The 12,864-nt window shown below is 39.4% G+C and overlaps 1 protein-coding gene across 1 annotated transcript; it reads left to right on the forward strand.

Moving 5' to 3' along the window:
- The first annotated feature begins 7,864 nt into the window (after window positions 1–7,864).
- Window positions 7,865–8,575, forward strand: LOC112165959 (uncharacterized mitochondrial protein AtMg00310-like). The gene has a single exon (XM_024302687.1). It carries the CDS (start codon window positions 7,865–7,867, stop codon window positions 8,573–8,575), a length of 711 nt encoding a protein of 236 aa, XP_024158455.1.
- Window positions 8,576–12,864: the final 4,289 nt, after the last annotated feature.

The raw sequence follows: 12,864 nt of genomic DNA on the forward strand, positions 1-12,864 counted from the left end.
CAGACCTGACCAAATATTATGCAAGAGTCAAAGCCAAGGAAAGGAACTAATATATGGGTCAACTCTGTGGACGCAGATTAGGATCTTTTTCTGTCTACATTTTAGAAGATAAGAATTGTGCAAAAATTCATACACTCCGAACATGTTTTATGTTTCTATACCCATGCTCAGGAAAAATTCAAATTTTTTCTAAATATTCTGTGTTTTAGAGTACGGAACAAAACTATCAAAATTGCCAAAATCAAACTCTAACCGTATGAAACGAAGAATTGCAATAGTTCTTTTGCTGCTAGCAATTTATTAATTCCATAATATATATGAGCATCTTTAGACTTTAGCAGACTCTTGATTTTTGGAGAACATGTTTAACTTTTTATTTATTTTAACAGCTGCACCAGACTCTTAAGTGGCTTTTCATTATAACTTTTAGGTACATCGCTTCTAAATATATATAGCGAGATGAGGCTTTCTATAGCTGAAAACATTTTTTTTTAGTTATTTTATGTAATTTAGAAATATATGTAAACTATTTAATTTTTATTAAAAAAATAATATAAATATAAAAATAGCTAAAATAATTTATGCATCTACATGTTGACTTTGTCAGTGACCTCCCCCTATCTCATGATAATGATCTAACCCACTGTTCGTTATGGGGTAGTGAATGGTACTTCAACATTTGTTCCGGATTTTGTCCAAAGTGTGAGAGCATCAACAATGGCTCTTTCAAACAATTGTCAAATTTTTATATCATTTTATTCTTTCATTGCAACAAATGTGTGACCCCGCATATTTGAAATAATTAGAGAAATAAATAATCATTCACTCTTTTATCTGTCAAATTTGACCGTCCAAAACCTATCCACTATCCATCTGGCATTTGAATGATGGGTTGGAGAGTCAATCATCTGCCATTTATAGTCATTATAATTTCACAGTAGATTTTGACACTACTGCTAGAGATGCTCTAAAAGAAGTCATACTTTGTATTAAATGTAGCTATATTTGTTTTTACAATAAGCAAATCCTAATATCTATCGAGAAATTTTTATTTATTAAATTCGCCGCCTAACATTTTCTTTTCCTAGCTAATTAAATTTGAGGATAGGGTGATGCGATACACAACCATGAGGTTGTCGAAAGTTGTTGTGGAAAACTATATATAAAATATAGGTGACTGTATGTCTTGGCAAAGAAGTTTTCAAAGAGAGCCGTGCATATGAAATCTGATCGGAAAGTGACTGGAGGACAAATTAGAACTCAAAACTTGACCAATTTTCTTTATTTAAAGCTAGTAGATGGGCCTTTTTGTTTGTTTGTATGAGAAAATGCACATGAGCTTTGGAGTTTATTGGATGGTTGGATAGGAAGTCACCTGTTTTTTCCAAATCACCAGACATGAAAATTGGAGCTATGTGACTCCTGTCTCTATTGGGAATAATACCCTAAGCTTGAGGAGAAAGGGACTGAGGTCCCATTTGAAATTTAAAACCATATAGACACAAAACCTTTGTTTGGGTCATATAAATTTTAGGTGTTGCTTCGTGACTTTTTTATTATTCTTTAGAGTTCTAATTTGAAGCAAAAAGGCCCAACCCACACACTCATCCATGCAACTCGGACCAGCAAGGACAAGACCTCCTGTGAGGTCGGCGGCGGCATTACCGTGGAATCAATCCGGAGACCTCCCTAGTCAACAAACCATGGCTGCCAAAGCCGCTCAAAACCCGAAGCTGCCTCCGCTGAAATCGAGAGACGGGTTGAATCTCCACCCTCGAAGCCCCGCCGTTGCGCGCAAACTTGACGACAACCAATAGAATCTTGTCCTTTGCATAACACCATGACCACCCCAACGACACCGAATCCCCTCAGGTAAGACCCGTCAAACCGAGAAGATCTCCGCCTCAAAAAAACAAATCCTCCCCATCAGCTGCCCTGAGATCTCCACCAAAATTGGTAGCCTCTTCCGAGAGTAACACAAGAACAAAAGCCAGAAAGTGACCCCGTCCTTGTCCTCTAAAGCATAGCGCCAAACGGTGACACTGATGGTTGAAAGTGAAGCCTGACGCTTTGCCACCGCCCTGCTCTCAAAACCCTAAGACTTCGTTTGGTTCATGGAATGGAAATGTTGGAAAGGGAAACTTTATTTTTTCCTGTGTTTGGCACACCCAAAAAAATGAACAACTTTCCTACATGAAGGAAAAATGTGGGGGGAAAATTGATCCTCTCACACCTCATGGGATTCATTTTCCCTCCTACTTTCCCTACATTTATTGCATATTCTAAAGATTATTTTAATGGTTGTTATTACTGAATTATCCAAGAAATTTTTTAATCTTGAATTGTTTATGTTTTGATAATAAGGATATTATTGAAAAATTGATGTTATATACTTTCTTATTCATGCACAAACCAAACATCGGAAAGGAAAGTGAAATGCATTTTCCCATTACTTTCCCGATGTTTCCAAACATTGGTAGGGAAACTAGTGGGAAACTTACTTTTCCAAGCTCATGGGAAAGACCGGAACCAATTTTCTTTCTGACAATCAAACGAGGCCTAAGAGTTCAGTCTGATTTTGTTTATATAAAGTGATTAGCTATCAATTACACATTCTTAATTAATATATTGTATTGACAATGTAACAACAATTTTTATCGACCTTTTCCCCACTGAGAACTTAGTTAATAGAAGATTAGATAATTTCCAATCAATTATATGAGAAGTAGGCCGGAAAGGAACATTGAAGCTAGTGTAGGAGAGGAATTCGAATGGATCTTCAACCGACAACTGAAAGAATAAATGGCATGAGTATTATATTATCTATATATTTGATGAGTAGTAGGAGGGACCTAGATCGCCATAACATGCATTGAACTCCCAACAATTCCAACAACTCAAATTTAATGTACCGGTAATTGTGAAATTATTGACATATCGTGTCATCAAGTCAGATTATATTTGCTGGATTGGCTGTGGTCGCCTGAAGCTTGGACAATATTCTCTCGAAGTTTTACTTATTTGTTCATGTTTTCTTACGAGGCTTTGGTTGAAGGACGAATTCCCAGAATGATGGAAGCCGATGAAGGGGATATCATATCCTTCCAAATGGAAATTGGACTGTGTATATGTTTGTTAGCATATTAAAGCAACTCCAACAGTTTTCCCATATTTAGATTTTTCTCTACTTTAGAAAAAAATAAGCCTCTTTTGCTCCAACAGATTCCCTATAATTATCTCTATTTTAGAGAAAGTGAGGAAAAAGAAAATCAAATTCTTTATATTTACAGCAATCTCTAAAATTTAAGAAAGAATATGGAGATTTCTAAAATGTAGAATAGAGAATCTGTTGGAGTTAGAAAAGAAAAAGATGCTAAAGCTTTGACTTTTGCTTCCCTATTATACAGAAATTATAAGGAAGCGGTTGGAGTTGCTCTTAGAGCAACTCTAACAGATTCGTTATGTTTTGATTTTACTCTATTTTAGCAAAAAATACAGATTCCCTACAACTATCCCCATTTTGGGGATAGTTAGGAAAAAGAAAACTAAATTTCCTAAATTTACAGCGATCTCCAAAATTTTAAGGAATGATTATGAAGATTTTAGAGATTTTTGTAAAATAGAGAATATGTTAGAGTTGGAGAAGAAAAAGCGGTTAAAGTTTTGACTTTTGCTTCCCTATAATACAAAAATTATAGAAAAATTGTTGGAATTGCTTTTAACATATGTTGATGACTTTGACATGCCTCATACCTAATTACGAGTTATTTATAATATATGATCTGTAAGATGTCTATGAATTTTATCTCTGATGTGAGAAATCTACATGCAGTGTGTAAGCGGTCGTGTTGGCGATAAAATCCTACATCCGAAAATATAAGCTTTACAAAAGTTACAAAAAAAAATATTAGCTTCTCTGTCTATAGCTATAACTAGTTTGTGTTGAATTCCATAATATTTTTCATATTATGCGAAGTTATACAAAAGAATGACTTACCTAAAGTTACAAGTTTGAAAATCTCACTACCTAAACAAATTCATAGTACATTTATTTGGTAGAGACTCTTGATATCATTTCAGGACGGTCTCTAGATGTTTAATGTAATCAGAGGTTTAGGCTCAATGTTCGCCCCTTTGTATTCGGCAGTTTCATTAATCAAAACCTGAGGACAGTTACACCAACCCTTTATTAAAAAGAAAAAAAAAATTACACTTACACCTACTCGATCAATCGGTGATAGCACAAAGACTGACGTAAAATACCAATTATAAATCTTAGGACTTCTAACCATTTTTGACATTTTGACTCAAACAAATAGAAAAAAATAAAATTGAGATAGACACTTAAGACCGCTTAAAAATCACACATCATGCGAAAAATCTTGAACTGAGAAAAGGACATGACCCTAGTTGATCTAATAAAGAATATCAATCTATAATAGGAATCAGAACTAACATTTGAAAACTATATGCATTGAATCCCCAAAGATCTCTCACATTTCTTGAAGTTTATTGGAACCCCTATTTACATGAAGACGTTCTATTTTATTGATTACAGCTGGAGTGGCAATTAACAACTTCAAAATGAAGCCCGCCTACACATGCGAGCTACCGAAAGCAATGGATCGGAACTGGTAAAAAGTTTTAAAGGTACGTACACATTCCAGTGAGCTATATATGTATTAATATGCCATCGAAACTTCTCGAATGACACAATTTCTCATACAAACGAATGCGCGAGAGATCTTGGAGCTGGGTTAGCAAGCTTGCATGATTTACTAAATCTTGTGATAGTACTAAGATTCATGGGACAATATATTTCTTATTTGGACACACCACGAGAAGAATAAGATCTGATGTTTGATACTCTGGTTGTCGATTAGTGGGGTGGTCAATTCATAAGTCAGAGGAAAAAATGTGACTCTCGATTCCCCATGTACATTCATGCAAGTTTTTTAATGTTACACATTCACAGAAGTCGATTATTGGAAGATAGAACTGTAAGTTGGAGAAAAATTAATAATTAGTACTTCCCTGGAACAAATGATGAAATGTATGAAAGAAAGTGCTGGAGGAGCAATTTTGTGGGATTGTTCATCTTTTGGGTTTCGATTGGGAGTCTTTATATGGTAAATTGTCCGATATATGCTACTTATTACAGTTTTATGTTATGCAGTGGTGTTCACCTGGTCAGTGATGTTCTATATTTAATTTATTGGCAAAAAGAAACTATGCACCAACGAGATTCCCTTTGATTCTTGTCTAACTTGGATTTAGCCCAACGGTGAGGAGTGTAGTGAACCGTGTAAATTAATTGACTAATCAAAAAGACAAAAACTAGAAATAGTTCTTGAAATTCTGTTAACATAACTTTATTTTGGTATCAACAAAAACATATACATTCTGACCTAGCTGCGTTTCGCACTAGGTTGACTTTCTAGGGCTGGAAAGTAACTATCGGCGTCCATGGATCTGGATTTGCTTAGCTGGAATTGCATAGGCATCTGCAATGACGTAACAACTAGGGCGCTGAAGGACTTGATCTGTCAGAACCGTCCTCAGATTGTCTTTTTGTGTGAGACAAAGATTAGTAGGCAAGGAGACTTTGATAACCTACGGAGGGCGCTGGGTTTTGCTCATGCAGAGGCAGTTCTCAGTGAAGGCCAATCAGGTGGATTGGGCCTGTTTTGGAATGATGATGTACGTCATTTAGGCACGAAGTCAACGCATCATATGGATGCCGTAGTGGTGGGGGAATATGGTATTCCATCTTGGAGGGTAACCAGGTTTTATGGCTATTCTAGAACAGGAGAGAGGGATCGCTCATGGCAGTTCCTACACGATCTTTCCGACTTGGATTCGCTGCCTTGGATCGTCATTGGAGATTTTAATTAAATATTGAATAGTGAAGAGAAGATTTCTGGTCCGATCAGAGTGGAAAGACAGATGAGGGGATTCAGGGAAGCTCTGGGCTACTGCGATCTGTTGGATCTAGGGTTCCATGGCGTTATGGCTACTTGGTGGAACTCAAACACTCTCTTGCAGTTGGACCGAGCAGTATGTACGCCGACATGGTTTGATCTTTTTGGGCATTCCAAGCTCTTTCATCTTCCACCGTTTGATTCAGATCATGTTCCCCTTCTTCTGAAGGCTAGAACTTCGCCTCTAGCTCATCGTTCTTGGCGACACCACTTCAAGTTTGAAGCATTTTGGCTACAACACCCAGAGTGTGATGATGTGGTAAAGGAGGCTTGGACAACGGATATAGCCGGGGCTCCCATGTTGTGTGTTACACAAAAGATAACACATACGCGTCTACAGCTCGATAAATGGCAAAAGCAAGTGTTCAGAGGCAGGCAATTGCATATGTGAGGTATACGTTCAAGATTGGAGATTCCAATCTCGCTTGAAGTGCAACACGAGAAGAAAGAGTTGATGGACAAACGCTAGTCTTTATTGTACTAGGAGGAGTTATTCTGGAAGCAAAGGTCAATGGTGACCTGGCTTAAGGAGGGAGACCGAAATACGGGATTCTTTCATCGAAAAACTGAGATCGAAAGAGGAAGAACACATTAAAGGGTTTGTTTGATGAAGAAGGGCAATGGCATGATGATGACTCTGGGATGGCGGAGGTGATTAAATCTTACTTCTCCAAGATGTTCAAAGCTTCAGAGATTGATTATGAGGTAGTGGACAAGACATTAGAAGCTATCACCTCTATCGTGACTCTAGAGATGAATTCTCTTCTTAATGCACCTTATTCCAGGGAAGAGGTCCGGTCTGCTCTTTTCCAGATGTATCTGACTAAATCACCTGGGCCTGATGGCATGCCTCCTCTATTTTTTCAACATTATTGGGAATATATTAGTGGTGATGTGTTTGAAGCAGTTCAAGGTTTTCTTTAAACGGGTCATCTCCTAAAACAAATAAATTTTACTCATATTTGCCTCATACCATAGTTTAGTAATCCTGAACAAATGTCTGACCTGAGACCGATTGTGCTTTGTAATGTAATCTATAAAATTTGTTCGAAGGTTATTGCTAACAGACTGAAGGTAGTGCTACCCTCAGTGATTTCTCCATTCCAGAGTGCTTTTGTGCCAGGTAGATTGATCACTGACAACATATTAGTCGCAAATGAGATTGCTCACTTTGTGCATATATAATAAAAGGGATGGTAATGAGGGTTTTATGGCTTTGAAATTAGACTTGAGTAAAGCTTATGACAGAATGGAGTGGGTGTTTTTGGAAAAGGTGATGGTCTGTTTTGGTTTTGCTCATAATTGGATTCGTATGGTGATGTAATGTGTCAATTCGGTTAGATATTCTTTCTTGGTGAGGGGGGAGACCACGAGGATATCTTATTCCCAGTAGAGGATTACAACAAGGGGATCCTTTGTCTCCCTATTTATTTCTTATTGGAGCTGAAGGTCTTTCAGCTTTGTTGAAACAAAAACAATTTGATGGTTTGTTGCCAGGTATTGAGATTTGTCAGGCTGCCCCTTCAATCAATCATTTGTTGTTTGTGGATGATAGTATGATTTATGCTCAGGCGTCCTTTGAGGCTTGTTATGAGTTGCAAGATGTCATTGAGACTTATGGGCGGGCATCAGGATAACTGGTTAATTTTGGTAAGAGCTCAGTGGTTTTTAGCAAGAATGTGTCTAAAGTGATGAAGGAGGAGGTTTCGGATTTGTTGGGGGTCTAAGTAGTGGCATCTCACTAAAAGTATCTTGGGCTACCTACATATGTGGGGCGTAAGAAGACCTCGACTTTCCAATATATTAAGGATCGATTGGCGAAGAAGCTATCTGATTGGCAAGGTAAGCTTTTGAGTGGAGCAGGGAAGGACATTCTGATTAGGATGGTGGCTCAGGCACTGCCTACATATGCTATGAGTGTTTTTCAGTTAACTAAAAGTTTCTGTGACGATCTGGAACAGATGTGTGCAAGGTTCTGGTGGGGTAGTACTTTGGACAAACGGAAGATTCATTGGAAGACATGGAATGTGTTATGTAATCTGAAGGAAGAGGGTGGATTAGACTTTCGCAGCTTATCAGAATTCAATGCAGCTATGTTAGCAAAACAAGTTTGGCGGGTACTCAATAACCCTACTTCACTCATTGCACGCTTGTATAAGGCGAAATATTTTCCTGATGGTTCTTTTTGGGATGCTTTGCCCCATGCTTCCCTGTCATTCTCATGGAGGAGTATTTTCTCCACCAAAGCACTTTTAGAAGATAGTTTCTGTTGGCAAGTCGGTGATGGCTCTAGTATCTCTGTTTTTTCAAACAATTGGGTCTCCGCGTTGCCTTCTGGAAAGCCTTCAGTTTCAAGTATGGCAATGGAGGAGGTTCAACATGTCAGTGACCTAATATCAGTTACAGGGGTATGGAATGATACATTGATTCACAGGTTATTCCCGGAGGAAGAAGCGGCTCTGATCACAACAATACCTTTGAGTAGAAGAAGCGTTGTGGATAGATTGACATGGAAGTTGTCAAAAGATGGTAAATTTTCTGTAAGGACTGCTTACTGTTCTGCTTTTTCGCGTGCGTCCAACTACACTCCTTGACATTACCTCTTGGAAGCTCATTTCGGAAAAATATGTGGAAGGTCTCTATCCCGAACAAGGCGAAGATCCACATATGGAGGGTGTGTCTGGATATCCTACCATCTCTTAGGAGTCTTGCTTCTAAAAGAGTGGTTTTGGATTCTCATGTTTGTGTGCTATGTGAGAGTCAAAGTGAAACTGCCCTCCATATTTGCAGGGATTGGCCCTTCATGACATCAGTAGTGCAATCCAACGCTGTACTCAAACAAGTGTGCTATAAACAATTACTTGGCTGGTTAAAGTATTGTGCCAAGGAACTATCTTTCGCTACCTTTGGGGAACTTATGTTTCTTTTATGGGGAGTGTGAAAGGAGAGGAACAACAGAGTTTGGAATTAGAAGATGATGACAGCTTTGGATGTTAGTCTACATCTTGTATCTTGGCTCCAGGAGTTCAGATTTCATAATATGATACAGGCCCAGAGCCAAACTCCTAGGACCTGAGCTGTGTGTTGGTCTGTGGATGGTTCGTTCAATCATGTGACCAGGAGGGTGGACTTGGTTTTGTAGTACGTAACGAGTTTGGTTTCATGTTGGCTAGAGGTGCTTGTCCTCTTCGTGGTTTAATATCCCTGAAACATGCAGAGGTGCTGGCTTGCATGAAAGCTGCTATGTTTGCATTGGACCAAGCTTTGTTGCCGGCAGTGTTGGAAACTGATGCTCTGGAGGTCCAACGGAAACTTACCAAGCATAACTCCACAAATACATCTTCATTGGGAAGACTCTATGATGACTTAGGCTGCTTGTTGGCAGCTTCTACAAATCTTCGGACGTCTTATGTTAATCGGAATGGCAATCAGGTTGCTCATGTCATGACTCTTTTTATTTTTCTACACCATCGTTTCTTCAAGCTGCAGTAGGAGCTGAGTATTGTAATGTCTAGATACTTTTGTTTTCAATAAAGGGCTGATACCATTGATTCAAAAAAAAAAAAAAAAAAACTTTATTTTGGTATCTCAATTTCATATTAGCATTTGGGGTAAAGTTATGATACATTAAAATTTCTCATGCATGCCAAATTTCATGTAATATTTACCATTTTGAGTACTCATGTTACCACTCTGAAGACTCATGTGGTAACTAGAAAAAAAAAAAATCTTGTTAAGGTAAATAAGGTTCTCGTTAGAGTAAAGTAGCTAACTATAAAAAAATTCTTATTAAGGTAAGTAAGATCTTCGTTAGATAAATATATTATCATTTGAGTAATCAAATTCTAAAAGTTATAATTGTAGTAAGTTCTCATTTAAGTAATTAAATCTTAAAAATAATAATATTGTTTTAGGGAATCAGAGATTGAGAGGAATTTGCTGTGTATTCTCATTGATAATAGGGGCATCTTTATATAGAGGATTACAATGCATAGAATCTCAATCATACAAGGAAAGTAATTCTACATTGATTAGGATTCTAGATCCTTCTAATTAAATCCTATTACCACTAGGTCAAGTAACCTAGAGTTTGGGCTAAACACAAATTAGGTTTTCCTTGAACACTCCCCCTTGTGTTGCCCAAACGCAGTGCTTCTCTCGTTGCCTCGTTAAAAACCTTGCCGGGTAACAAAAACCCAGTGGGAAAAAAATAACCTTGGTCAAAGGGGAAAAAGAGCACAACACACCCTTCACGATTCGAGATGAACATGTAGACATCTCCCCCTGATGTCTGCGCCTCCCCCTGATGACTACGATCATGGGAGTTCAGATAATTTCCGCAAGCTAATTCTTGCCACATGTTTCTCGAATGTGGATTTGGGCAATGACTTAGTAAACAAGTCTGCCGCATTGTCCTCAGATCGAACCTGGTTCACTTTGATCTTGAGGAACTTCTGTTGTTGCTGATTGTAGAAGAATTTCGGCGATATATGCTTGGTGTTGTCGCCTTTGATGTAGCCTTGCTTCATTTGTTCAATGCAAGCAGCATTATCCTCATAAATGCTCGTTGGCTCATCTGTGGTAGACTTCAAACCACAATTGCTTCGAACATGCGTAACTATGGATCGAAGCCATATACATTCACGAACTGCTTTGTGAAGAGCAATAATCTCTGCATGATTCGAAGAGGTAGCGACAAAGGTCTGCTTTGTAGACCTCCAAGATATCGCGGTCTTTCCCATGGTGAAAACATAACCAGTTTGGGAGCGACCTTTGTGTGGGTCGGAGAGGTACCCAGTATCAGCAAAACCTTCCAAAACACTTATATCGTTTTGGGAAGGGGAGAGGGAACGCGGTCCACTATGTGTGGCGTCCCTGGCACTTGATGGGTCCGAATCCATCTTCTCTCTGTAGGGATAGAACAAGCCCATATCGATCGTACCACTTAGGTATCGAAAGATATCTTTAACACCAGTCCAATGACGTCGTGTAGGCGCAGAGCTATATCTAGCTAGCAAGTTCACAGTGAATGAGATATCCGGTCTTGTGCATTGTGCCAAGTACAATAATGCGCCTATTGCACTTAGGTAGGGCACTTCCGCCTCTAGCACATCTTCATCGTCATCTTTTGGACGAAATTGATCCTTCTTTGGATCAAGACTACGGACGACCATTGGGGTGCTTGAAGGCTTAATTTTATCAGTGTTGAAACGCCTAAGCATCTTTTGGGTATAAGCTGATTGATGAATCAGGATACCATCTCTACGGTGCTCGAGTTCTAAACCAAGGCAAAATCGTGTTTTCCCAAGATCTTTCATCTCAAACTCGGATTTCAAGTGTTCAGCGGTTTCCCTTAACTCTTTAAGGGTGCCAATTATGTTCATGTCATCAACATAAACCGCTACTATTGCAAATCCGGAACTTGTCCTTTTTATGAACACACATGGGCATAGTTCATTGTTGACATATCCCTTCTCAACCAAGTAGTCACTTAGACGGTTATACCACATCCTTCCGGATTGTTTCAATCCATATAGTGAGCGTTTCAATCTAATCGCAAACGCGCTCCGTGGTCTAGAGCCACTTGATTTGGGTAACTGAATTCCATCTGGAATCTTCATGTATATTTCTGTATCTAGATCCCCATATAGATACGCAGTAACCACATCCATAAGCTGCATGTTCAGTTTTTCAGAAACTACCAAACTGACAAGGTAGCGGAACGTAATGACGTCCATTACGGGAGAATAGGTCTCCTTGTAGTCGATTCCTGAGCGTTGTGAGAAACCTTGCGCCACAAGGCGAGCTTTGTACCTTACAATCTTGTTTTTCTCATTACGCTTTCTAACGAATACCCATTTGTGACCAACTGGTTTGGTGTTGGGTGGTATTGGTACAACTGGTCCGAATACCTTTCTTTTCGCTAGAGAATCAAGTTCTGCCTGGATCGCATCTTTCCACTTTGGCCAATCGGCTCTACGCTGGCATTCAGCAACGGAGCGTGGTTCGATGTCATCGGTCTCAATAATCTCACGCGCCACTGAATACACGAATACATCATCAATGATGATGGAGTTTCTTTCCCACGTCCCATGTACACTAGTGCAATTAACAGAGATCTCTACGTTCTCAGGGATAGGTTCTGACATTGAGGCATCCCCCAATGATGTCTCATGGACATAACCATAATCCGGAACATTCTCATAGGACGGATTTTGAGTATTGATGATCAAAGGATTTGTTTGTGCCTCATTCGCTCTCTTTCTAGGGCGAGTATCCTTCGAACCAATTGGTCTACCGCGCTTCCTTGCGGGACCTGCGGCCATAGATGCCACATCATTGCCATGTTGGGCAATGGCGCCATCCCCTGATGTCACAGGAGTGGCGTAATGTCCAGTATTTGGGACATCGATCCTTGCAGGCATGTTTGCAGCAGGTATGTGTGATCTCGTCACTTTGGCAACATCAGAAAACGCATCAGGCAGAGTGTCTGCTACGTTCTAGAGCTCGATTATTCTTCGCACTTCAACTTCGGATTGTGCGGTACGGGGATCGAGATGAGACATAGTGGGGACAGACCACGACAATTCCTGTCATTCCTGTTGAACATCTGTGTTCTTATCTCCCCCTAGCGATGGGAAGGCTGTCTCATCAAAGTGACAATCCGCAAATCTAGAGGTAAAGAGATCACCTGTCAAGGGTTCAAGGTAGCGGATGATCGTTGGAGATTCATATCCAACATAAATGCCCATTCGTCGTTGTGGACCCATCTTAGTACGCTGTGGCGGCGTAATAGGCACATAAATGGCACAACCAAAAATGCGTAAGTGCGAGATATCAGGCTCGTACCCATTCACTAGCTGTAACGCAGAGTAAGATTGGG

The sequence above is a fragment of the Rosa chinensis genome, chromosome 1, assembly GCF_002994745.2.
Source record: "Rosa chinensis cultivar Old Blush chromosome 1, RchiOBHm-V2, whole genome shotgun sequence".
Classification (NCBI taxonomy): domain Eukaryota; kingdom Viridiplantae; phylum Streptophyta; class Magnoliopsida; order Rosales; family Rosaceae; genus Rosa; species Rosa chinensis.